We start from the raw sequence: 27,987 nt of genomic DNA, 5'->3' as shown, positions 1-27,987 counted from the left end.
GTCCCCTTAACTCCAAACACCTATGAAATACAGAAAGAGAGGAGGAACTAGTCATTATTTAAGGCTCAAAAGCATGCTTTATCATTCTTATAATAAAGTAAAGGTTAACATCGTTTTTGCCATAGACTAAAATTATTGAACTGAAATGTAACTTACAGAATGTGATGTTCTCAACTTCAGTTCTGACACAATTAAGCATGTTTTATATGTTTAATTTAAACAATTTACATTACAACTTAAGCAACTTAGTTTTGAAGGATTTCAGATAAAATACTAGTTAAGTATAAATTACAGACTAAATTAAACATATCTTTAAAGATGGGTGGGTGGAGGGAGAGAGAGATGGATACTTGTTAACTGTATTTTATCATTAGAATTTTTTTATTCCTGGAAATTGTTTTCTGGTTTTTGAACTGATTGATCTGTCCCCTGGAAACTATATTTTCTAAATAAATTTAAAAATTGGATGCTTAATCACTGTAGACAATATTTATAACAGCTAGTCGCTCTACTTTTTAAAAATCTTGCTTGTTACAGTCTCTGTAAGTGACAAGAAAGACTTTAAAATATGGATGATGAGGTAAAATCTATTTTAACAACTTTGCTTTCAAAATAAAGCAATGTAGCTATGCCTAGAAGTAGAGGATTTGTGTTGTTATTTCAGGGAGTCCCGAATGCTATCATTTTTCAAGAAAACAAAAGGCCTCCCCACCCCACAAGATGGAGAACCATTTAAACCAGAGCTATTAATCAAACATATGAATCCCATGGTTAGATTCGATCAGTGTTTCTCAACCTTCTCAGTTGGCTGGGGAATTCTGGGAGTTGAGTCCACCCATCTTAAATTGGACACCGTTGAGAGACACTGAATTAGATTCTTCCTGAATTCAGGGACTTAAGCTGTGGGTTTAGAGAAACCTCACATTTTTCTCCCAAATAAGAAAATCACTTCCTGCTCTGAACACAGTAGGATAGGCAATTCCTTATCTCTGCCTCTGAAAAAGAAGAATGAATGGACTTGATGAAAGGACAAATAATATTTGAAGGAAAAATTGAAATATCAATGAAGAAAAAGGAAGATAGCGAGCCTCACAATGCTTTTCTCCCAGCTCGTGATGGGCGAAAGAGCCAGAGAAACAGGTTTCAACTGGGAGATGAGGGCCTTGAAGACACCACTGCTCATTAAAGCTCTCTTATTTAACAAGCCAGCTGAGAGAATTTTTTCCTCTCCCACCCCCTACTTTTTTTAACTTCAAAGGGAAGCACTCTTCCACATTTCTGCTGGCTGGTGTCTATGTGTTTTGGTTTTTTTGTTTGTAAAGTTCATCATAAGCTCATCAGGCAGGTAAAATGATCCATCTATACAGTTGGGCAAAAAGAACTCAAATGCACAAGTGCTCTCCAGAATTCTAAAAGCTGCAGAAAGCCAAGGATGGCAGGAAAAAATATATCAAAAGTCTAAATTTTAAGCCTGAGACCACAGTGGTGAGATTTGCAGAGTCTGCACCAAAGAGGAAGACTTCTGGCTGAACGGTTTCAGCAGCAGCAGCTGCCCCTGCAGATCTCGCCTTAGTCCCAAAGGACCACGGAATACTGGCTGCCTCTGTCTCCTTGCACAGAAAGGCACTTCCACAAAGCAAGAGTAACCTTACCCACATAGGAAAGGGGGGGAGGGGGGGAATCAATCTCAGAAGACAGATAAAGGGGCAAAGCACAAGGTTTCAAGGCTCTGTGTCATGCTGCATTATGAAAGGAATATATAAAAATAAGGAACGTGGCTGTGGAAGATTCCCAGATCTCAGAGTGGGTATTTGCTTACTTACCTTTATATATTATTGGCTTTTTTTTCCCTTCTTCGTCTTCTTCTTCTTTGTCCCGGTTTGCTAACTCCAGAAAATCTTCTATCAAGTCAAGGGATATCAGAGATTGGCTGAAAACTAAGCTGAAAATGGGAATTGACAAAAGAGTTGTCAGTTTCCACACCTGTAATTAGCATTCTGACGTCTTGTGCTTGGTGCCATCAATGCAGTTTACAAATGGAAGGGGGATATTAAAAAGCGTGTCTTGCTGGTCAGAGCAGGCAGAATGCGGAGGGCAATTTTAGGGGGGAAAGCCCATGGCATTGTGGAAGTTTTCTCACGTTGGGGTTCTGGACTGCAGATGTTCCCTCACCTAAGAGGAGGATTTCATGAGTTCAGGAATTGCAAGCTAACTGTTGCACTCATGTTACCTAGTAGAGCAATGAAACATCTGCAACACAAAACCAAACCCTCACGACTCCAACCACAAAACATACCAACCCTGAGCTCCACTTATTTGCTTCCCCTGCAAAAAAGAACATAGGAAAGCATGGAAAGCACACAAATACGGGTTGTTCTTGACTTGCCATTTAGCAAGTCATTTAGCAAGAGTTCAAAGTTACAAGAAAAAACCCCGCCTCCCAAGCTCCAACGGACTTCCCCTGGGGGTCACATGATGGCATTTGGGTCGCGCAGCAACCAGTCCACATTTATGGCTGCTTGCTGCATCCTGTAGGTGGCATGAACATGAAAACAGAAAAAAACAGTTATTCAATAGCTTCTTTAAAACTTCAAGTGTTGGAACATTCACAACTTCTGATGATGATCTTTGGTATTTTTTGCTAGATTTTGGCCTTCCAGTTTCTGGCAAAAAAAAAAAAAACACCCCTTGCTGCCAATGGCTTTGCTTAATAACAACCACCCCCTTTGCTTAACGACCATCATAAAAAAGTTGTAAAATTGGACATGATCACATGGTCCTTCGTGAACAACCGGCACAACTTATGACCGTAATTTTGGGCTCAATCATGGTCATTGTACCTGTATTGCAACCCGAAAACGGAATATATTTTTTTCTAATCACCAGGAATCGCTTACACTTTATCACCAAGTTCTTCGGCCATGCGCAGGATTTCAAAGAGGAGCATCATCTTCCCCGAGTGCTCCAGCACTTCCGCATCAGCATCAACCACAAAATCCTTATACCAATCAGGGGCGGGGCTGCCGGGATTGGAGGAAGTACTTTTACCTTAGAGAAGTGAAAGGGGGGAGAAGTGTCACTTAAAAAGGAAAGCAGGGGCTCTTCTCCAAGTAGTCAAACAAGCCATGAAACCATCGTTTCTTAGCCAAACTTTCACTTTGATTATAGTATCATAGCATTATATCCCAGGAGCTTTAGCATAGCCTTTATTGTCATTGTACAAAATAAATACAATGAAATTGGTTAGGTTTAGGGAGAGAAGGGGAAAGCATTGCTTCCTCACCAGGGAAGGGGCAGCTAAACAGCTAAAAGAAGGGTCCCTAAACTTGGCAACTTTAAGACTTGTGGATTTCAATTCCCAGCTATGCTGGCTGGAGAATTCTGGGAGTTGAAGTCCACAAGTCTTAAAGTTGCCAAGTTTGAAGACCTCTAAGCTAAAATATATATTTGCAGTTTCTCTCTGTAATCTTACCACTGTGTTTCTTTTCACTACATCGGCGTGACCTCTGGACTGACAATCTGGCCCTTTTCTTGTCTTCCTGAAGCTCCTGCTGTCGGAGCTGCTTTTTCTTTTTTAACGCACAGCTCTTACTGTGGCTGGTGCTGAACTTCAAGGCCTCTCTAAGGAGGCTCCACAAAGGCTCCCATCAAACGTCTGGCCATTCGTGTCTAATTCAGAGTTAAGCCTTGACCTACTGTTCGACTGAGGTATCTATGGTGATGAGGGGTGTTGCCTTCTGATGACCCCACCAAAAGCCAATTCTCTGAGCGAGGGAAGGGTTTACTTGAATCTTATTGTGGTTTTTAAAGCATACACTATGGAATTCTCCAATTTCTTAAGCATTTATAAATACTTTTAACTCCAACTGTGATTCATGTTATGTAGCTTAAACCTATCTTTGGCTGTGACCACCTATTATGTATGCATATTTAAACTTATTTAATGACTGAAATTCCCTATGCTCCTTATTAAAATGGGATACATTGTGACTTTAATGAGCTAACCAGGCTAAACAAATAATTCTGCAGCCAAATTATTAAGACATTTGTTTAGGAAATGGGAACAAAAAGATCTTAGCTAGAATCCTGGTACTAAAGACTATCAAATAGCTATAAATAGTAATTTTTTATACCACAGTTAATATAATAAAATACCTTGGCTCAGCTGGGTTTCAACAAATGTATATTATCCGAAATTTACATTTCCAGGAAATACCTTGAATATATATCAAGCTTATTTTGCTTCATTTCTCACCGAATGGCGTGAAGCATCACCATATCACTTACTGCAGTATAGTTGTTCATTAAATATAAGATTTCAGAGAGTTGAAAATATTTAAGTATTACTTTGTAAGACTCCATATAAATGTATGCCATTTGTGCAATATATTTACCATTAGGTTAAATGGACAAAGATCCCTGGTTTTAAATGAGATCTTTTCATTCTTCCTCCTTTTCCAAATATGCCCTATGCAAATGGGTCTTCTGGTCATTGGATAAACTGGGAGATCTCCTAGTGCTTTGAGGAAATGAAATAGTCTAGTAGAACCAATGAGCAGAGATATCATTTGCATGAAGGGGCATTTAAGAAGGCATTTAAGGAAAGGAAGGAGGTTATACTTTTCCTTATTGTAGTGTATGAAGAAATTTTGCTACAGGCAAATTACCAATATATTTTTTGTCCTTCAGGAGCCCGCATGGCATTTTTAGTACTGGAAAATCCTTACAGAATACTAGACGGGTCGTATGCAAGAGCTCTACAAACGCTTCAGGCCCTGGGCATGGTCGTGATGGTTTTCTTTCCTAAAAGCAAAGGTCAAGGCTAGGGTATCCCACTATTGAACAGGAAGAAGACCCAGGGTTGGAGAAGCTGGCATACATAAGAGGGTCTACAGCAGGGGTGTCCAAACTTGGGAACTTTAAGACTTGTGGACTTCAACTCCCAGAATTCCCCAGCCAGCATGGCTGGCTGGGGAATTCTGGGAGTTGAAGTCCACAAGTCTTAAAGTTCCCAAGTTTGGACACCCCTGGTCTACAGTCTTACAACATTCTGTTAGATTCCAATGTTATCTTCATTTATGTCACTTACATTCTTTAGACAGAATAAGTCTGTGGCTTTAATCTTCATTTCATTAGTGCATTATATAGAGAATGATTTATTTTAAATACAGAACAAACTTTCTTCCTTCTGGAACATCAATTTTACTATTAATCACAGCAGCATTTATTTCCATGGGAATTTCTCCTTGTAGTATTTTACAGGTGTTTCCACACACAGAACAAATTTGCTGAGTGCTGTGTCCATTGGGGAAGTGGAACATTTAAACAAATGACCCCATCACCTTACAATAATATACTTCAGAAAAAGAAAATACGTATTTACATCTTTTTGCTTTAGTTACTGCTTCAGAGAAGACAAGTTAAATAGAGGGGAGGTCACATTTTCATTTTGCTAGCACGAGCAAAGAAAACTGACAGTGCTGCTTTCAACTATCTAAAATTGTATTCAAAAAGCCACATCAAGAGAAATTGTTTCAACGCAGGCAATTTACCAACTGTGGTTTCCAAGCTGCCTTCAAGGGTTCCTTCTTTGTGCCCAGCTACCAGAACGACTCATGTCCAAATCAGTTTCTCACCATCTTCATGCCTCCAGTCCCTTAAAATCAGGTGGCACCTCAATCCTGAGCTTGTTGACAAATAACGATGCACTTTCACTACACTTCCTGTCATTTACCCTGATTTTTCTCTCGCTATCTTCATGCCTTTTAAGTCTGACACCACATTAACTTTGGGATATTAAATTCTGAGCTTTCAGAATAGTACAGTACACTTCCACTACTTCTCCTGTTATTTATCCCAATTTTGGGATTTCCTTCTAAGAAACAAAACATTGGGCTGATTAAAAGTTATGCTTTACAAATTCACTTGTTTTGATTTTTTTTTTCAAATGAAAACTACCTTTGGGGTCCATTGTGGTTTAGAATATAGAAAAAAATTAAAAATAGAAGTCACATTTTCTTATCAAATATATTACACGTAGTTCATTCTTGACTCTTTAAAACATGTATGGTGAAGCCTCCCCATTTTTCCCAGAAAGATGTGTTTAAACATTCATGTAAAGAGTTATTTACAGCAGGGGTGTCAAACTGGATTTCTTAGAGGGCTGGATCAGTTTTATAGTTCTACTCTGTGGGCCAGGGCGGGTGGGTGGTGGGACAGTTGCCTCCTGCAGCACCCTACCAGCCAAAATGGGGCACACGGGGGGGGGGGGGTGTCTGTGCGCAGCCACCCTGTGCCTCATTTTTACCTCCATGGCCCGTTTTTCAGCCCATTTTCCAGGCCCGTTTTTGGGGCCCTTTTCAGGCTGTTTTGGGGACCGTTTTCAGCTCACTTTTGGGGCCTTTTTTGGCCAGCAGAATGCTGCAGGAGGCCATGGAGGGTAAAAATGGGGGAAGGGGGGCACATGCAGTCCATTTTAGCCACCAGAGGCACCGTGGGCCGGTCCTTTGATATTTCCAGACCAGCCCCTGGACAACCCTGGTCCAGGTTTGACACCCCTGGTCCAGGTTTGACACCCCTGGTCCAGAAGCGGTATGCTGCCGGTTCATACCGGTTCAGGCAAACCGGCAATGGCGGTGGTGCAAGGCTCCGCCCACCCACCCAAACGTCATCAAGGACCTTCTGCACATGCGCAAAAGGTTCTGTGCATACCCAGACGTGCATGCTCTCACTACCGAACCGATAGTGAAGAAAACAGGATACCATCACTGCCCTGGGCTACAGTAATATATGGATTTCTTTATTAATCCATTAAAGCAAAAACAAAATAAACTAAATCTCTGTTAGAGATTAGTGAAAATAAATTTGTAATCCCCACCCCATCCACAAAACCCCTGAAAACTAACCTCAGCTCTCAAGGATCTGCAGTCCCCAGGTTAAGCACCCCACTAGTAAACTTTGAGGGGCAGAAAAAGGAGTGAAAGCAGTACTGCTGGGGCACAAAACCATGATAAGCGCAGGGCAGCTGGAATGATGGGCTTCGCTGCCCTTGAGTGCCCACTACAAAAAGCCCTCCACATCCTTTAAAAATCTGGCTTACCTTCCTCTGCCTTTAAAATGACGGGAGGGTTGTTGATTGGCTCTTCTACGGTTCCTTCTCCACCTCCCCGAGATCTTGAATTCCAGACTTTAATCACTTCTACATCATTGTCGCTCCCACTCCCGCTGGAACTACTGTCTTTCTTGGATTTCTTGCCCTTTGCTTTCTTCTTTCTAAAAATATATTTCAAATTGAAAACACTTCAGTCACACTCATTTTATTCCCAGCTGTTTTCACATGCAATTCCAATAATCAATGGATTGACCGTTTCAGAGGACCAACTCAACTTACTTAGTATCTTCCTCAGAGCTTAAGCTCATTGACGTTTCTTCAGAATCAGAAACTATGAAGTCATCAAGACTGTCTTCATCGAAATAGCCCTGAAAAGATCAGGCGTTCTTATTAAGCACAGCCATCCTTCTTTCAAACTTTCAGAACACAAATTAAAGCACACAGAAATAGAAAAAAGTATGGAACCAGTTATCAAAAAAATGAAGCTTCCTAGAATTGTCTAACTGCAGGCAAAGACAGAGAGAAGTGGATTACCTTGTTTTCCTTGCTAATATAATCCAGCTGCAAACACCAAGGATGAGTCCAGATTCTGCTTAACATCTGGAAATCTTGGAAGAGTTTAGCTCCAGCTTTGCCTCTTCCACCTTCGCTGCTGTTGCCGACACCTGACAACGGAGTTCAATTACATACTTGAAACAGATTGATTGAACTTTAGCAGAATCAACTCACTTTTATGCAATGCCTCAGGAATTCACTTTCTTTTTCCTAGCCATTTGTAAGAGAGGCTTCTCCCAGGGCAACACTCCTACCAGAAATCAGATAATTCCAGCAATTGAATCAGTATTTTTTTTCTTTCTTAAAATTGCTAAAAATTAATCATTCATCTTGTTTTACAGGTTTGGCAATCTACATTATTTATAGGCATATGTCATTTGCACATGCAAACTGCATTTTTATTAATATGTTAGAAATCCCATTTTAAAAAACAAATTCACAATATTTTTCCTCATAAGGCCTTAATGTCTATTTCAAATCATATTTCAATAACTTTTTACATGCAATGCTAATGACAGACAACTGTAGAGTATAGTATAGAGTATATACTTTTAAGAGTATAGTTCTATCATTCAACCTCAATGTCCCCTGAAATTAAAATAGTCAAGGAAATTCAAAACCCATTAAAATTTCCAAAATTTAAGTACATTTGAATAATTAAAAGTTTTAACTAATACTTATACTTGGCACTATACCTGTCACACAGGAATTTATCCAATCTCCCTTTAAAGTCAGGGAAGCCAATATGGAAGCCTGTGTCCATCACCATGTCTTATGGAGAGAAACTGTATAAATTAATTCTGTGCTGCTATGTGAAATGCTCTTTTGGCCTGTTCCGATGTCTTCTCCCAATCCACTTCGATGGATGACCCCGGTAAGGTAAAAGCTAAAAGTTTCCCTCACACATATGTGCTAGTCATTTTCAACTCTAAGGGGCAGTGCTCTTCTCCGTTTCAAAGCCAAAGAGCCAGCACTGTCCAAAGACGTCTCCGTGGTCATGTGGCCAGCATGACTCAATGGTGAAGGCACACGGAACACTGTTACCTTCCCACCAAACTGGTCTCTATTTTTCTACTTGCATTTTTACATGCTTTTGAACTGAACTGCTAGGTTGGCAGAAGCTGGGACAAGTAACGGGAGCTCACTCCATTATGCGGAGCTAGGGATTCGAACAGCCGAATTGACGGCTTTCTCGTCGACAAGTTCAGCATCTTAGCCACTATGTCCCTTTATGACCCCGGAAGGTTTGGAGAAAGGGAGAAAACTTTCCTTTCTCTGCACCCTGCCCAATTTACCTCTGCCTCTTCTCAAATACACTTTTCCAAGCTTTTTCTTGTAGGGAAGAAAATGTCCCAGCTCTATGGCTGTTCTCTCTTCTAGTTCTGCTACAGACTTTGCAGCAACCAACACTTCAGTTGCCAATGTGCCACCAAGCTATATAAGGAGATTCTCATTCTCCCTGAATACCAAGTCAACAAGATTACCTGAACCATCCTTAATCATCTTCATCAAGGTAAAAAAAAAAAGAATTAACCCCACACTGCAGTTCAGCTTTGCCTACTCCATATCGAAATAACCTCTGGTTCTTTTTTTTGTTTTCTTTTACAATTAAGCAGTGAATTATCCTTACCTGTTAAGTGATCCAGGTAGTACTGGTATAGTTTACACTGAATGGGAGTCATTCTAATAGCTAGGACATACTCGTGTTTTGGTGGCAGGAACTTGGTCAATGCTGTATAATCTTTCCTCTGCAATTAGATCGGAAAAAGAGAAGCTAAATAGTGCTATGGCATCATTCGAGCATCAGAGTACCAACCGTGAGTCAATAAACTTTGTAATTTAAAATACAGGGAACAACTAAAATGCTTAGAGAAAAAAGATTAGGATTCTAAGCAGTGAGATTCTTCAGCACTCTCCTTCCCTTCACAGAACCCTCTCTCTACGATGGAATGACCCTGGGTCAGAGGTCAGGGAGATGCACTGGCTTGATTCAGACCTAGTGCTAAGAGGAAGAGACTTGGTATTCCATAGGGAAAAGTTTCAAAATGTTCACACTTTTTTTTGTTTAATTAATTTCATCGTGCCAGTGGTTATTTTAAATATAGCTTTATGGCACAAACTTTATAAGCATAGTCTGTTTCAAATGAACATTTGAAGATAAGAGTAATCACAGTTTATGCAGGTGAAGACCCATAAGTACGCACTCTCCTGCACTGGAGAAGGAAAGGAAAAGCTCACAGCTCCACTTCAGCATCGTGCTGATATGCAACTATAGTAATGAGCCTTACACTGCCTGTTTACAACTGACGTACACCATTAAGTTATCGCCATTTTTTGCAAAAGATTTTTAAAAGGGGAGGGAAGGAGACAGTAGAAACACAAATAAACAAGGAGGGGAAAAAATTAAAAGGTTAAGAGACTCCCACGTCACAGCTTGGGGTGAAATGTGGGTCACAAGTCTAAAAAGATTAAAAGTTCTGCCCCAAATTATCTTCCATAGATATTATCCAGTAATTGCAGGCCACCCTGAGTGCCTGTGCCTGGTGGGGTTTACATTTCAAAATAAAAGAAAAATAATCAAGTGGCTGTGGGCAAATCAAAGCTTTTAAAATATTTTCTTTCTTGTTAATCAGGAGTAATGGATTGCTTGTTAAGAGAAAGGTACAACTTCAGTGGACAGGAGAGTGTCAAAACTCTCCAAGTTTCATTTTCAGATGTAAGGAATTTTCAAACTTTCACAATGGAACAAAATAACACAAATCAAAATCCACACACCTGAACGCATCCAGCTAGCATTTCATACAAGATATGTGCCCGCTTTTTCATCACCCTCACATCTACTAGAGTGGAATCAGCACACTGGCCGTTCTGGATGGGGTTTATAAATCGATTTCGGAACTCCTTAACTGATCCAAGTAAATTCTCCTTGATGAAATTAACCATGCAGTGATCTGAGGAAGGGAAAATGTAACTTTTAGCTCCTTTCAGCAGAGTAATCTTGTTTTAAGTCTTTAATAAAGATAGACAAGTATATATTCACTGAGGCCTTCTCTAGGTGGGTGGCCTTGGTCCAGAAAGGCAACTTATAAATATTTAAAATAAAGAAATGTTTGGAAACAGGTTCAGGCTGTTCTATGTTTTAAAAGAAAAGGACTATTAGTTCAAATTGGGGATCAGGCTAGAGCCTTGCTCCCAATCTGTGCAGTAATGTGCCCAATGCCTGATGCACAGCCCTTTCCAGCATCCTGCCATTTAGCATGCCATAGTCAGCCAGGGAAAGCCTGCTGAAGTCTTGCTGTCAACTAACACGGATGCCATGTTTTGAAACGCAAGATATTCTTTTCCAGAAGCAGCAGCAGAATTGGTGAACAACTGAGCCAGGTGTCTGACTGTTTTTTTTAAAAAAAAACATGATGCAAGACATGTCTGCTGCCATCCCTGCAGGCCGAGCCTTGCAGTCCTATCCTTGTATGAGGTTTCTTTTTTGACACAATCGTATTAAAATTGTCACGCCTCATTACACAAATAACAGGGAGGGAAGAAATTCAAGGAGAGCACCAGCAAAAATGTATTTAGTAAGCGTGGAAACAGTGTGCATAGATTTACAATAATAAATGCAGATGTTTGTTGAATAATCAAACTGAATATATTTAAGGATCAGCAGTGAGGAGAAAACCAAAGATGTGTGGTTATTCCGTATTAGCAGAACTATTTTATTTTCACTGAATCTGCAAAGATACAAAACACATGTTTGGCTCCCTCTTAAAATGTACTTACATTCTATGAGATTGTTTTGCAAAGGGGTTCCTGTAAGAATTATCCTTCTCCTGGATCTGATAGAATTCATAGCTTTAGAAACAGCGGAAGCTTCATTTTTCAGTATATGTCCTTCATCACAGATAACAAAATCTGGGCCTGAAATTACAGAAGGAGCATCTCAGAGACATCTGTGAAGTATGGGACACTCATTAATGCCAAGTCATGGAGGAGATAAGTAACTCCACATTTTCTGCCAGGGGCAGATCGTTTACCCAACAATTTACTCTAAACTGGTATTCATAGCCCTCCATGCAATATAAATACATGCGCAACCTGTGCTGCTGACCTGCTCATCATGCTGAGCGGGATCTTGAAAAGGGTTTTCCATGACAAAAATGTATTCTGTACATGTAGCATTTTTACTGTATGTACACTTTTGAATGGTTTCTTACATGGATTCTCTCAAAAATAGGCAGACAGGGCGATGCCATTACTTTGGATTTACTTTGGAAGAGAGGATTCATATAATGCACAGTAGCCACATAGGCTTGAAATTTACTAAAGGAATTACAGTTCAGCACTTTTAGGAGAATGATGCAGCCGCTTTAAAAAGCTGGAAACCTATGTTGAGTCTACATTCTCGTAAGATCTTAAATCTCTTCCAAACTGAATTCAAGCTATTGTCTAACTCTGGCAAGTTAACTGCCCAACTAGGAAAACATATTGCACTTTTACCAATATAAGATAATACGTGTAGCTCAGGTTTGAACTGAAGGGTCCTTGGTGCTCTCTGAACTTGGTTGTTTTCCTGCAGACATTTCATTACCAAACTAGGTAACATCATCAGTGGTAGCTTTGTTGGGTAATGAAACATCTATAAGAAAACAACCAAGCTCAGAAAGCACCAAGTATCCCACAATACTACTCTTTTACTTGTCATCAAGGACAATGCACTTTCTATATTTTAAATATCAGAAATGCAGAGTCATGGAGCATTGAATTCCCTAGAATTTAAGAACATGGACAACAACTAATTGATTAGACATATACAGGAAACAAATTTGATACGTGATAAAATATTCTCTGTTCATTCTTACGAAAATGTTTCACCAATATATATATATATATATATATGCACAGGTTTTCTGAAGTAAAGTTTTTCAACGTTTTGTATAAACCCAGATCACAGCACCATCTACTGTTAACTGGAAATAAAAGTTGAGTATGACGTAATGACTGATTCATAGCAGTATTGGCACACAAGGAAGTTATCAAGATGGCAACAATCACCATTAACTGGCCAGCCTTGCAATTAGCTTTTCTCCCTTTTGGCTGATTAAAAGAAAATCTCCCTACATATCCGGCATCTTCATAATCTCCTTTAAAGAAGTAGTTGGGTAGCAAATTTTACGAATGCTTGAAAAGGAACCATTCAAGGGCCCTTAAAAAGGGAACGACAGGTGCCTACTCAATTATACAAATTGAGGCTTATAATGGAATAATGTAAATATAGGTAGTTCTCGTGTTACAACGGTAGCCAGGACTGAAACCTTACAGTTAACTGACGTGGTTGTAAAGCATGATGTCATTTGACTGCCTCGTTTAGCAATGGCAATCGTGGCAGAAGCAGTTGCAGTTGTTGACCGAATCCTGCAGGTCATTAAGTGAGGATCCACCCTGACTCAGGTATGGCAAGGGATTGCCTACACTTCAGCTCCCCTCCCCACCTGTGTCCTCCCCTCCCCAGGCCGTTTTGCACAGTGGCATTCCTTTGCAATGGTGACCTTGAGGCTCAGCTAGAGATGGAAATGACAGCAGTCTCAAACGGATGCCCCTTCCCCCATTGTTGCAGAGTGCCACCTCCAGCCCTACACAGTGGCCAGCCCCCAATCACCAAGCCCATCCACCACCACCACCACCACCACCCATCCTGTGCTCCTCAATCCCTGGATTTCTCTCTCATCCGCCTGCTGCTGACCAAATGTGCCTAGCCTGGCCTAACCAATGGCTGCTCCAGGCCTTTTTCCCCAGGCTGCTCATAACTCTCTCCAAAAAATGTGCCTCTTTCTTGTGATCACGAGAATCACCCAAGGTTCCAGAAGGCCCCAGAAGACTGCCAAAGCATTGGAAGAAGGGCTCACACTATTTGTTGCTGGACAGAGAGGCTAAAAGGGCAGAGATGAAGGAAGGGGGAACGGACAGGTGTGGGTCCTAAGTGTGGGTGAGCTGTCAAGTGCCCAGATTTTGATCACATCATCACAAGGGGACGGTAACAGCCAAAACGTCAGGGACCATTAAGTACTATTTGTTCAGTTGTGTTGCCATAACTTTGAATGCTTGATGAACAAATGATCATTAAGTAAGAACTACCGGTATAAAGCCATCAAATAGATCAACAGGTATGACCTCTCAGAAAACAGACTGCTGAAAGAAGCACAGAAAGACACAAGGCACGAATCTTATACAAAAGGTTCACAGTAGATCCGAGGGCTGCCCCCAAAGCCTAAGTGTGTGTGTGCCCGCACACACTTTCTACCAGTTGTTTTCAACGCATCTGGATGGACTTCATATTATGTTAATTTAGGGTTTTTTTTCATCCTAGTTCCATTCTGAAGCCCTACCTCTCCTGGGTGCTACTCCAAGGCCAAGCCTGGTTCTCCACCAGAAAAGGCTGGGCAGGGTCTGGAAGGGGAGATTCCAATTGGGGTGTTGATTCGTCATCTCCATATTGCAAATTGGAAGGGAGGGAAATTGCTTGGAATGCCACTTGCCTACATCCAGGTCTCACTGAATTTTCACCTTTCTTACTCACAAATTGCACAGAATCCTTGCTCAGGACCTCAAATGGACATGCGGGATTACTTCAACTAACTGCTTAGCTGCCTTTATTCTCTGCAGCCTCTACAAATTCAGATGGAGAATTGCAACTGCATCTAGGGAAGCTGGATGCAACCGACAGTAAAGTCCCAAGAGTTGTCAATCGCGCATGGATTCACGCCAAAAGAAAAACAACACACCCTCTCAAGAGGTCATAACTGGACCTAATCATTTTGGATAATTTCCATTCTATCCCCCACTCTTGTTTTGCTAGGGAAGGTTGTTGAGATAGTGGCGGGCAAGCAGCTTCAGAGGCTGTGAGAGATTAGACCTAATTCTGTCAGGATTCCCAGAGAGCCACAGTGTCAAGGCAGCATTGGTTCTATGTCCAGCCTGACCCTCTGGGGTCTCTCTATGGCATTCAATACCCTTAACTATACTATTCTTCCAGGCCAGCTTTGAGGGTTGAAAGTGCGGGAGGGGGCATTTTGCAGTGCTTCCCCTCCTGCCTTTATGGCCAGTATCAATCAGTGCTGGGGCAGAGAGATCCAGCTGCATGCCCCTTAAATGGCAGAGACGAGCAATATAAAAGGGGGTGCCTCAGAACTTGGATCTCTCACTTCTATTTAACATCTCCATGAAACTGTTGGGTAAAGTTATTTAGTGGCATGACGTCTAGGAGCAAAGATACACTAATGGTATTCAATTGTCTCTCTCTATCCAATGCCAGGCAGAGGATGCTGTTCAGTGCTTACCTGATGCCTATTCCAAAGGGCCAGAAAACCTACCTCTGAGGTCCTACTATTTGACAACATTGGATGGAACCTAGAGGGTTGGGCAGATACCTTCAGGGAGAGGTGATCTGCAGATCCCTTGTGCTTTCAAGATAACTGGAAGCTAGTGCAGCTCATGAAGCAAGAATATAGCACAGGTGAACTGCAGAGGGCCCAGAATGCAGTCCCTGCCGCATTGGGGACCAATTGCTAAAACAATTAACTGGAGCTTCTGACTTACAACAACTACCAGACACTATTTTTCTTCCTTCCTTCCTTCCTTCCTTCCTTCCTTCCTTCCTTCCTTCCTTCCTTCCTTCCTTCCTTTTTTTTTCTTTCTTTGGGGGTGGTGGTGGTAGAGAGTGTATAATACCACAGTTTTACCATTCACCAATCATGTTATCAGTCCTTTTCCTACAGAAAGGCTTCTTTCTGGTTACTGCTGTTTCTTTGTCCAGTTTGAAGAGTGGTTATGCCGTAACCCGCATTCTCCTGTACATTGCTTTGCATATAGAATGGGGCATCTCTCTACTCAAGAACATCATCTTCTCTACATGACTTGCTTACTTGTCACAGAAGGAAGGATCTGCAGTGTTTTGGCTTACCAGGATCAACCAATGATTTGTTAAATATTTCCTTCAGTTTTCTGCTCTTCACATTCCTCCCTTGTGCAAGGTTACGATACATTTCATAGCCTATGATCATGACACCTCCTTCATCCTGCCACCTTTGCAACATGTAGCTCCTCTCTTGAGGGCGTTTCACCGTTGCTAGTTCAGAGACCTTGGGGAAACAAGCAAATAAGTGAGTTTTATTTTTTAAAGTCAACATGTAATTTGTAATGTGCTTTCCACATATACTCAAAGCCAAGAAGTTCATACTTCTAAACACTGAATTTACTGTTCCTGGATGCAGAAATAATCTCCACCTATCCATGTTACACACTGAATACCTCAAGTTTCTCATCGTCTTCTAGGCCTTCTTGCCATTTTTCAAATTCATTCACCCAGTTGAGGGCTGTGTTCAACGGACACACAACAAGGGCAGTTCTGAAATCCAGTTTGTCGCAAAGCAAAATGGTATGAAGGAAACTAACTACCTTCAAAAGAAAGGCAGGAAAATCAGCATTAGAACAAAACTGCACCTGGGGGAAAATTCCTTTTTTTTAAAAAACAAAAACAAAAAATAGGAGACAGATCATGAATTATTATTTTTTAACACAAAAGAATATTTTGATGTACTTCGTGTCAGTGAACAACTTTCTTCATACTTTAATTTGCTATGAACACTTACTATAGTTTCTAACCAATAGCCAACTGGTTTTATCGTCTTTCCATTTTTCTTGACCTTAAGTATTTTTAGGTACCATAAGTTGTATGCAGCACACTAACTCAAATACACTATGTTTTAGTATAGGAATGAACAAGGTCTGGTTCCTAAGGAAGTTACTGAGAAAGGGAATATATGTTCCTTAGAAATGCTTTTAACCCTGTATGTATGTGTATACATATATACATACATACATATATAGTATATGTATGCATGTATATGTAAGGGGGGGATGCGTGCGTGTGTGTGTGTATTTGCTATATATATCATGTAACTGCCTAGACAAGACCCTGCAGTTTTCTTGGCAAAATTGTTCTGAAGTTGTTTGCCATTGTCCACTCCTTAGGGCTGAAACAGAGTGACTGGCCCATGGTCACCCAGACAGCTTTGTGGCTAAAGCAGGAGTAGTTTCCAATCTCCTGGCTCCTAGCTTCAAGCCTTAACCATGACATGAAACCGGATCTTTGTTGTGTGTCTATTATCTGCTATTTTTCTCCTTCTGTGATCACAAGCACCCCCTTCCCATGTTTTCAAATCAGAAAGGATTTGATGCAGAAGGAATGACTTTCAAAAGTAGTTGAAGCTAGCTCTTTGGATGTAACTGACAGATGTTCTGACCAGCACTGCGGAGTCAAATGTTCAAATTCAAGCCCAACAAGAATTTAATTAAGCAACCTGATGGGTCATTCTTTCAACTTATCCCACAGTGTTCTTTTGAGAAGTGAATTCCAGTCCTACAGATTGAATTCCTGAAGAAAGTGTAGTAAAGGTACCTAAGCTATTCATTCTTCTCTCCAGGAATTATATATAACAGAAGGAAGGACATGCATTAGGTAACTTAGACATGTTTTACCAGTTTTCACAAGACATGATTCTCTTTTACTGGAAGAAGCTGGAGGAGGCAAGGCCCATCTTAACCAACCAATCCTTAAACATACCTGCAAGGTCTTTCCCAGACCCATACAGTGCGCCAAAATGCATCCAGAGCCTGAAGATTTCTTGGTTTTTTTCAGAGATTCACAACAGCAATCCCACATAAACTGAACACCTAGGAGAAAGGTTTTTTAAAAGATCTTTTAAAATTTAACAGTGAACTTATTTTTGCTCTGAAGTGCAATAGCTATAATAGAACACTGTAATCAACAGAAGACAATATTCGTAGCTCAGGGTTGGGGACCTTGGTGCTCTGAGCTTGGTGGTTTTCTTGCAGACGTTTCATTGCCAAACTAGGTGACATAATCCATGCACTGGTGATTCCTTGTTTACTTATGAAATGTGTGCAAGAAAGCCACCAAGCTCAGAGCACCAAGGACCCCACCGAACACTCTAATGTGGCTCTAACCCAATCGATTCAAAGCATACATCTTCTAAATCTAGCATTATTAAATAAAAATTGTCATGCCATCTTACCATCTACTTGATGAGGTTTAAGTTTTGTCACTATGCTTGGATGAACTTGCACTAATGGTTCTTTGGTTTCTTCATCTTCATCTAAAACCAGCTTAGTTGTAATTGGACATTTCAACGGTGCGTCTTCTAGTTCTATTACCTGGAAAGATTTTGGGGGGATGCGTGCATTTAATTCAATATGTTCAACATTCAAGTTACACTGAAGGCAAATATACATCGAGAGCTACAGCCAAACGGAGGTCTTTTTTTCAGGTTGCATTTAAATTGGAGAAGAGCTTACAAGGCAATTCAATGGGACATATTCCCAGACAAGGGCTCCCCCTTTTAAATTATCAGCGGGGATTGCATTGCACTTTCTGCACGCTTGGAGTTGTTAAACACATCCATAGCAAATAAATACATTTAAGTCTATGCACATATGACGATTTAAGATAGAAAAAAACATTTTGTACTTAAGTTGCCAAAAATCCGACAAGCCAAAATAAAATAGGTGCCTCAGAGAACTATAACAAAATATGCTTGATTAGTGGGCAATCAGTCGAAATCTTGTGTGCATTTATCTGTCTTTATTGGAAGTTTAGAAATCTATTTGTCATTAATTTCTGTTTTTACTAGCTTCAAACTGAAGTGCTATGGAATATTGCAGATACAAATCTGAGAACATATGGAATATTATTAACTTTGGAAGGATATTGCTGAACCTAAACAGCAGGCAGCATCATGCCCAGTGCATAGCACAGAATCCTGGTTTGACAGAGGGTGTGCCATGGCCAGGAGGATTTTTTTTTTTCTTCAAAACTATAAAGTAAATAAAGCCTCATGTTCCAGAAGTTCTCAAGGGACAGTTCTGGAGGTGGCATGTGTGGAATTATAAAACTCTACTAAGAAAAGGGCAAAAGCTAAGGAAGAAAATTAAGAATTAACTGCCCAAATTATAAAAGAAGAAAAAGTATTATTTATATCCTAGCACTTTATTTCACCTGCTTTCAATAAAGATTTCTCTGTAGATCTGATGCTCCCAAACAATGGGTTAAATGTTTTGGTGGTTTATTTAGTGATGAAGCTGTCAACATAGGATATTTCCTTGAAAAACATTTGTTCCTGAATCTCTTAACATTTCACTTAAGTAAGTAAGTAAGTAAGTAAGTAAGTAAGTAAGTAAGTAAGTAAGTAAGTAAATGCTTGGGGACAGGGGATTTAATTCCAACAGACTCACAGCTATACCAATACTGGGGAACTTCAGTATTCACAACTGGCACACATTTATGACGTAACACATTTGTGAAATTCACAGCTGGCTTCCAACAAGCAAAGTCAATGGAAAAACTGGCAGTAAAATTGTAAGTCATGGTCATGTGGTCTTATTTAATGACCACAGGTGACTCACTTAACAACCGCAGCAGAACCAACATTGTAAGTCTAGAGTGGTCACGTGATGTTTTACAATGTACACAATGCTTTGCAACAAAGTTGCTAGTCCCATTTAAGGTTGTTGCATGTAGCCAATAAACTAACATATTATCAGCGTAACTCGGAAGTCTAATGTGCCCTGCCACCAGTGCTGGGATTCAGCCAGTTCGCACCTATTCGGGATAACTGGTTGTTAACTTTCTAAGCAGTTTGGAGAACCGGTTGTTGGAAGAAATCTCATTTTGTGTTTTTCCCACTTTACAGGGCTAATCCTGTAAGGAAGGCAGGCAGGAAGGAAACATTCTGGTGTTGTTTCTAGCCTAATCTTGATTGCCCTGTTTACAGAAACTGCTTCTCTGGTTAATCCTTATTACATTGTCACAGCTAAGGCAGAGTGCCCATTGATGTGAGTGACTTGGGTTGGCCACACCCACAATCACATGACACCCCCCTCCCCCGCAGCCGTGCCTACCTAGCTTGTCATTAGGGCACAGAACTGGTTGTTAAATTATTTGAATCCCACCACTGCCTGCCACCTTTTATAGTTTTTCGGATACCAGCAGAATGGATGCTTCAAATTACAGGTAATCCTCATTTAGTGATGACAATTAGGACCAGCAACTCAGTCATAAAGTGAAGTGGTTGTTAACTGGAACAAGGACTGTGCTTATGAACTTACTTCAGCTTCTTTTGAATTACAGTCCTGGGATAAATGCAAGGATTGCTCATAAAGCTCCTTTCTTTTTGATCACTGCTGTAGCCGTGGAAGATCCCTAAACAAGGACTTCCTGTAGTTAAAAAATCTTGCTAAATCTTGGTCCTTTTTATCAACCTCTACTATTATCATTATCTGGTTATCCACATGCTTTCAACTAAATCCAGCCAGAGCTTTTCAAACTGAGGACCTTGCCGTTCATTCCAACCACAACTGTCAAGGCAATTTAGTGCTGTTAAAACTACACTAATAAAAACAAAATATGAAATATGAAAGCAGGGCAAAAGTCTTAAATGAATACATTAATAAGAGAAAATCGGGGTTCTGCATATGTCTTATATGTTGATTTAAGAAAAGCAATCTTATTTTCAAACACCTTGCTTGTGAAGTACTTTTGCAATGAAAACAATTATGTTCAAGAAAAATGCTTTCAACAGCAAAATTACATAAAACAAAGCACTGACTATCAAACATATTTCTCTTACAGTTCTCTTTTAGCAACTTTTAGCAAGTTTTGCCTTTCCTCAACACTTGTTTAAAAATCCTGGTAATATCCCAATTTAAAAAAAACACATATAAATACTTCTCTGAGCTTCTCTCTTTCACGCTCCCTTTCTGCGATCCGTTTTCTTCTCTCCTCTTCTTCTTTCAACGCATTTTGCGTTTCTGTTCTGAGTTTATCATCTTTAATAATCCTCCTTATTTTTTTCCTGCCTTTTCCGGGAGATTTAGAATCATCATTATCGTCATCTTCACTATTGCTCTGTAAAAGTTGCAGAAAGATATATTCTTAATCATAATTTCAAATAAAACACAAAACACTCTTTCAACAAGATAAACAATTTACTGTTATTGCCTTTCATTGTTTAATAATTCCAAATACCAATACTGGCTAATCAAACTCCATAAACTTTTGTATTTAGCGCAGGCAGAGTGTAGAGGGTATCACTTGCCTTGAGATAGTACAGTAAGCATTTCCCATGTGTATATATTGAGATCTCAAGGACTAATTTCTATTTCCTTTCCATTATATCGCAACTGGATTTGGGATTTCCTATACTTCCAAAGCCCTTTACTGTATTATAAAACACGCAGGAGCGAAGTAAAAGAACAACAATAGGTGCACATTTTTAAATTTAATTTTAAAACTGCCATGACTGTCACACATTGAAGTGGGATTTGGTGGGATTTGGAATAATCTGTCCAATCCAAAGTAAAGCTATGGAAAATGACAATGCTAATATCAGAGGATAGGATGTAACAGATGCTTTGCATGATATAAAAGCTTACTCTGAGTTTAGGACACAGAACCTCAGAACTGGCAGGGGCCCTTTAGCCACTGTGTCCAAATTTAAGCATTCCTGACTGATGTCTATGGAGATTCTCAGTCATCTAGGTCATAGTTGTCCCAAAGTTGCTTTTTCAAGAGGCAACTGGACTATCTTTGTTTTTGCTTGAAGACATTTCGCTCCTCATTCAAGAAGCTTCTTCAGTTCTGACTAAATGACCCATCATTCTCCACCATTCAATCAGAGCTGAAGCTTCTTGGATGACAAGCAAAACGTCTTCAAGGAAAAAACCAGAAAGTCCCAATGCCTCGGGCGGTAGGGGAGGGGGGGGGGGGACACTTTTGGGATTTCTGACTGATAATTATTCAGTTGCCCCTTGAGTATATCTAGTCAAGGGAAGTCCATCCTCACTTAAAAAAAACACAATCAGGGAATTTTTCTCTCTGATAATAACCTTCTTAAAAACTAAACGCCTTTATTCTATTACATGGCTGACAAAGATGAGGTTTTGGTCTCTTTTTAAAGAATGCCATTATCTCCCCATCACTCACCTTTTCTCCAAACTTGCTGCTCTTCCTCAGGGGTCTTAATTTATACTTCCCCGATCAACCTTGTTATTCTTCTCTAAACCTGTTTCCAGTTTTATGAATCTTCAAAACCAGAATTCAAAACCAGAATCCCAACTTGAGTTGGAATTGAACGAGAACATCTATCCTTATGATGGAATGGCATGTGGGAATGACCTTGGGGAAAAGTGGGAAGTCCCACAGCCAGGGGAACATTCTGGCAATCGAGCCCATAGAAGTAATAGGGGTATGGGAAACATCTCAAAAGGGACCCCTCCCTATTTCTTGAGCAGTAAAAGTGATGAGGGAGAAATGTTATTTTCAGATTTGCAAGATTCTATTAATTAATATGAGCTTATATTTAGTTCTTCCGTCGCGGTTCCTATCTGCACTATCTTGCAAGGCTGACACTTACCATATCCAACTTGTTTGGAAAGTTTCGGTACTTTCAAAAACATCTCATTGTATAGCTGGGAAGGTATTTGTAAAAGATTTTTAAAATTATGAATATTTAAAGACAAAAAATAAAACAAAAACAAAATGCTGGTCTAACCAGGCGATACTACCTTATTGTTTTCACTAGATGAATCTTCCTGGACTTTTATGCGTCTCCTTTTCTTCTTCTGTTTGTAACTCCTCTGATTTTCTTCTAATTCTGCTTTCTTGGCGGATCTAAAAAATTGAAGGGGTACTGTTCTAAAAAGGATTATTCTTGGCTAACTGTACTGACCACTGGGTTTTTTTTTCTTATTTTCCTCCAAGATTATATATACATTATTCCTAATCAAGTCAGCCTAAACTATTTAAGAAAATGTGGCTGAAGTTTTCCCTCTTTATTTATGATCCAGTTAATTTTTGTTTCTTCTGCATTAATATTTTAGAATGAAGGAGTGCAGTTAGGGGATTTTCACGCTGCATTAAGTTATAATTTAATAGTGGTTTACTGAATAGTGCTTTGTTAGCTGGTTTGCATCACTAGAATAAAGCATGATTTACAAACCTTATTATAACATCCCAAGCCAGAAATGTTCCATGCTTTGTGTAATGTGTGAAACCAGGCAAAAACTACAAAAGTATACTGGATGCTAATCTTTTTTTAATAAAAGAAAAAGGCAAAAGTGCCTGGATTTTAAGAAACTGGACTTGTTTTTTAAAAAAAGAACCAAACACATATGATAATTCCAAAGCATTCCAGATGGTAAATAGAGTTTTGTTTCTGTCTCTTTAAAAAGCAGCATTATAAATCTGAATTTGGCATTCAGGTTTTAATAGCTAAAGCAAGATTTTAAAAAAACCTTGAAATAAAATTTCTGGGTTGGGAAGTGCTTTAATAGTTTTTATCTCTATAGATTTCTGCAGAGATCTTTCTGCAATATTATTAAACACTAACAAAATATGACTTAAGACCGGCCATCAAAAGAATATGCTACCTTGTTCTAGGACGTTGATCATCTTCAGATTCACTCACTTCTTCACTAATACCAGATTCATTGGCTTCTGAATTACTGGAATCCTCACTGCTCACTTTAAGATAAAACAATTTAAAAAGTATCAAGAAACAGTACATTTTCATAAAAGTTAGCTCAATTAGTTAAACAGAAGCCCAAAGTAACATCAAGTTAACAAGAAACAATGAAAACTATATCCTGCTGTGATGTAAAAAATGCAAACCTGTCATAAAAATCTGCCTAGTAAAACAAATGCTATTGAAATATTTATATTATTTGTAAATTTGATTTGCAATTAATTATGTGCCATCAATTTGTTGTTGACTCTTAGCCAACCACACTGTTTTTCTTCATAATTATCTGTCCCTAACTTGGTCTCTCAGATCTTCCAACAGTGATGAGGAATAAACATGTAAGTCAAACAATTGAAGTGAAAAATTAGGCAAAATTAATATACAATTGCGATCTGCATGATGATTTAAATGTAAAATTTCAAAGTTTGAAAATTACTCCAATCCAGTTTACTATTGCAACTGTTTTTTTTAATCCCAGAAGCATTCTGAATTCAATATTTTTCATTTAAATACTTCAAGAGTTCTTAGAAAAGCAGTGCGATGTTTCTGGTAAACTGGGACAGCTCATTTCAAGTTTGACACCAAAATGCTTGCCTCTGAAATGTCTTGCAGTTTTGATACACAATGTTGCTTGGGAACTATTATTAATAAGTGCTAATATTAATACTTTGAAAAATATATACAAATACAATGAAAGATTGGAATTTGTAAGGAAGATTTGTTTCCATTTTAGCCATCCAACCATGGATTCTCTCTTCCAACTTTTCCAAAGTGAAAGGTCCCAACACTTTAAATCTCTTTCACCATCTTAATAGAGCCTCCCTCCAATTCTGTCCCAAGAACTAAGATAAAGCTATTCTAAAACTGAGGATCACAAAAGAAGGAGAGACAAGTGACTACCTAACCATGAGTAAAAGAGATCTACTTTCTTAAGACAAAAGAAACTAGTCCTTGGGATGTGCTCTTGGATGCCTTATTCACCAAGGACAACAATCTAGGTGGAGAGACATGGGAGCCAACAATCAGAGAAAGCCTGGTATTATCTTTGCAGACTGGCCAATTTTACAACAAAGCATTAGCATTTCTGAGTTGCATCAGATGTGAGCTGTAGGGCATGAAAGCTTGTCTGTTAATCTGAAAAGACAAGAATAACAAATCTTTTTGGTATTGTAGGGAGGCACCCAATGAATCAAAATGAATGGATGGAAATAATTAGCCCGATTCCCAATTGGCAATAAAAATCTGCAGTAACACATTTCTTCCAAATGCCTTTTTAGAGGCATTTAAAAACAACTTATAATGTGCTCTCTACTATCTTGGTCCATTAAGAGGGCTACGGGGGGGGGGGGGGGGGGGGGAATGTAACTTTTTATTCTATTGAAAAAAATAATTAACCTTACAGATGAAAGGCAAAGAATTATGGTGTATTTGATCAGGTATGAAAACCTCAGATTCTGCAACGTTTTCCTTCTCTGACCCCAACCTACTTACTCCGGCAGCTTTCAAACTCTAGACTCTAGCTTGAAAGATTCCTTCTGCTTTAAAGATGAACTTCCATAAAGCTATTAGCCCACCACCAGAATAGCCAAATTGACATGGTCTTTAGGAGAAACTGAACATTCTGGATTTCTTAGAATATTCTGTTCCTAGAATATTTTTTGCTCACAGGTACATAAAAGAGAGAATCGCTGACTGAAAGGACTGATACTTTTAATAGCCTTCTTACAGAGTTGATTGCCACTAATAACCCCTTCTGCAAGGCATTATGGTTTATTTCTTAGTGATGCAGAAAAAGAAAGGCAAGGTCTTGAAAACAGCATAGACTCCAACTGAGGGTGTTATGAACGAAAGGACCTCGAGGACAAAATATGTCTTAGACAGAATCCCTGACACAGGATGATGTTTATATATGGCTTCACGATGGGCTTGATCCAGATTCACTTGAGAAAAAAAGCCTCCCTCGAGTTATAAATGTGACTATTCTGTCTAAACCATTAAGTGTACAAGTTGGAGCAGCCAAAATGGAATGGTTGGACTAGAAGACCTTTCAGAGGTCCCTGAGCCTCTCATCAGCAAGGGAAGGAAGAAGAGGGCAAAGACCGGCTGGGAGAGGCAGGGAGAACCAATGGGGCTGGAGGGCAGGGAAACCATAAGGGAAGAGGTTGGGGGGGGGGGGGGGGGGCTGCACTTGTAAATCTGGGCAGGCTGCCCAGAATCCAAATGGCGGCACATAGGGGCGCTGCAATGGCCATATCTTTGGGGATGTCTACCGTAAGTACCATTTGATCAGTGCCATTATATCTTCAAATGGTCCCTGAATGGATAGTCACTAAGTGAGGACCGCCTGTAAACTATCCACAAGAGTGTTTTTTTAATGAAATAGGAAAACAACGATAAGATTTAGTGATTAAAGAAATTGTTCTAGACATATTCAATCCCTTGGGCCATATTTAAAGCAGCTGTGAAGAAATGAGGGGCATTTCATTAAGCATCATTAACAATAAATGTGTAATAAAATAATTAAGCCAACAAAGCTTTTGTTAGTCTGCACACACATCAATATAAACAGACTTAATACCCTTCCTCCTATTTCTGCGTTTAACGTCTTTTGCCTCTTTAGATTTTCCCTTTTTCTCTTCCTCGGACTCTCCATCACTCATTGTTAATTTGTGTCTTAACAAACGGTGCCTGTATCTAGGTTTCTTGGCCTCTTCAGCATCTGAATCCGAGTCAAACTCATCTTCTTGTTCATTCTCTCCTATTGCAGGAAAACAAAAAAAAAACATTTAAAAAATACATACATACACAATATTTTCTAATTTATATCATATCAGATTTATATCAATATAATAATGAATTGACTGCATTATAACAGTCTCTGGAACAAGCACTGAACAAATCATTATTTTTACTAGTATTGTTAACCAAGCAAGTTACATTTAAGTGGTAAAATAGCTTTTTGGTTATCCTTCTCCAACCACCTCTCAATCCAGTTGAATATTTGGGCTCCATCCATTCGGGGAGGGATGCTCTTAAGAACTAGAAAAGTGGTGCTGAGGAGAGAAGGCAACATGGAATCCAAAGACTCGATTTTGCAGATAAATAAAAATCCTCAGGGCAAAGTTTAAGTGGCATATTCAGAACCTAATGGGTGAGAATGCTGTTCTATCAAGTCCAGTAGTCTGGCCAAGCAACGGCCCAAGGAAGCCCACTTGTTTCCAGGCAGAAAGAGGGGCTTCAGAGGCAGACCCCCACTGACTCCCATGGTTTTTATGAATTCCTCCAAGCCTTCTATGAAGCCAGCCAATATGTTAACCTCCCCCCCCCCCACATCGCATCTTGGAATTAACCTAATAATAGATTTCAGCTTCATTTACCATTTAATGTTTGGCTGGTTATAGTAAATAGTACGCTACTGAGGAACTGTTATAATACACTTTGATATGAAAATGCGTTCAAATATTTGTTTTTCTGTCAGGGTCTTACCACTGTTGTTTTTGTTTTTGGCTCGCCTTCCTTTCTTTTTCTTCCCATCATTGGATTCTTCATCAGAAGAAGCATCCTCTTCTGAGGAAAGATTGGCTTTGATTTCTTCTAAAAGCATTTTCTTGGCAATTCTTTGAAGCAAAACAAAAAAGGTGCATTCCATTGGTTCACCAATAACAACCAATCAGCAGATCAAGCATTATTAAACAAATTGAGCAACAGGTGGCCATCAGCCACGGAATTTGGTCTAGAGCCGTGTTTCTCAACTGTGGCGACTTTAAGTCCTGTGGACTTCAACTCCCAGAATCCCCCAGCTGGCTGGGGGATTCTGGGAGTTGAAGTCCACAGGACTTAAAAGTCGCCAAGGTTGAGAAACACGGCTCTAGAGTGTCAATCTGCTTGTGGAAGCAGGAGTTGTTAAACCTTTTCAAAGTTTATCAACTGGTTAGTTTGCTGTACAAGTAGTCCTTGGCTTACACCCAATTGTTTAGTGACCATTCCAAGTTATAAGGCACTGAAAAAAGTAACTTATGGCCGTTTTCCCCACTTATGACCACTGCAGCACCCCCATGGTCACATGATCAAAATCCAGATGCTTGTCAACTAGCACGTATTCCTGACAGTTGCAATGCCCCAAGGTCACGTGATCACCTGTTGCGACCTTCTAACCAACAACATAAATGGGGAAGGTAGAGTCACTTAACTCTTAACCAATGTTAAATGACTCATTTAACAACCATAGCAAGGAAGATCATAAAGAGGGACAAAATTCACTTAACAACTGTCTTGCTTTACAATGCAAATTTTGGGCTCAGTTGTCGTCATAAGTCAAGGACTATCTATAGTTTCTGCAGCTGCTGTTTATACCACCTCAGTGCTAACTTCCATTTTCTACAGTATATACTATCAATCTTTATAGTACAGCAATTTTAGCTGAATATCAGGATCCTGTATCAGTCATATTTCAATAATGAAATGTCATTTTAAAGAGAAAGTTTAAAAAGCCAGTTTTGGAGTGTTATTTTTTAGTACTGTCCAAGGTAACGAACCTCAAAAGCCCTGGCTAGGATCTTGGAAGGCAGATTAAGCACAGTCGTATCTTGTCATACACCTTATAATGGACAGACAATTAGTGGTCCATCAACACTACCCAAAGGAAGCCCATTAGACTGGCTTTCCTGGCTTAAGGGTTCTTGTTGACTGTTGAATTCTTTTTATTTAATCATAGTACCGAAAGCACGAGTA

General features: G+C 39.6%; 1 protein-coding gene across 1 annotated transcript in view; it reads right to left on the bottom strand.

The window, feature by feature from the left end:
• Positions 1-27,987, bottom strand: part of ATRX (ATRX chromatin remodeler) — an 87,610-nt gene that overhangs the window by 15,052 nt on the left and 44,571 nt on the right. The window contains exons 11-27 of the mRNA XM_081964191.1: positions 26,743-26,873; positions 25,835-26,014; positions 23,165-23,258; positions 22,301-22,406; positions 20,463-20,642; positions 17,755-17,893; positions 17,283-17,392; positions 15,968-16,114; positions 15,621-15,798; positions 11,444-11,581; positions 10,442-10,617; positions 9,297-9,414; positions 7,646-7,776; positions 7,391-7,479; positions 7,100-7,272; positions 2,898-3,048; positions 1,824-1,942 (exon numbers count right to left, since the gene is read on the bottom strand). Coding sequence (XP_081820317.1) covers positions 1,824-1,942; positions 2,898-3,048; positions 7,100-7,272; positions 7,391-7,479; positions 7,646-7,776; positions 9,297-9,414; positions 10,442-10,617; positions 11,444-11,581; positions 15,621-15,798; positions 15,968-16,114; positions 17,283-17,392; positions 17,755-17,893; positions 20,463-20,642; positions 22,301-22,406; positions 23,165-23,258; positions 25,835-26,014; positions 26,743-26,873 — 2,360 coding nt within the window. The remainder of the gene's footprint in view (positions 1-1,823; positions 1,943-2,897; positions 3,049-7,099; positions 7,273-7,390; positions 7,480-7,645; positions 7,777-9,296; positions 9,415-10,441; positions 10,618-11,443; positions 11,582-15,620; positions 15,799-15,967; positions 16,115-17,282; positions 17,393-17,754; positions 17,894-20,462; positions 20,643-22,300; positions 22,407-23,164; positions 23,259-25,834; positions 26,015-26,742; positions 26,874-27,987) is intronic.

The sequence above is a fragment of the Natrix helvetica genome (assembly GCF_964273705.1).
Source record: "Natrix helvetica genome assembly, chromosome: 11".
Classification (NCBI taxonomy): Eukaryota; Metazoa; Chordata; class Lepidosauria; order Squamata; family Natricidae; genus Natrix; species Natrix helvetica.
This window is presented reverse-complemented; position numbering and strand designations above follow the sequence as displayed.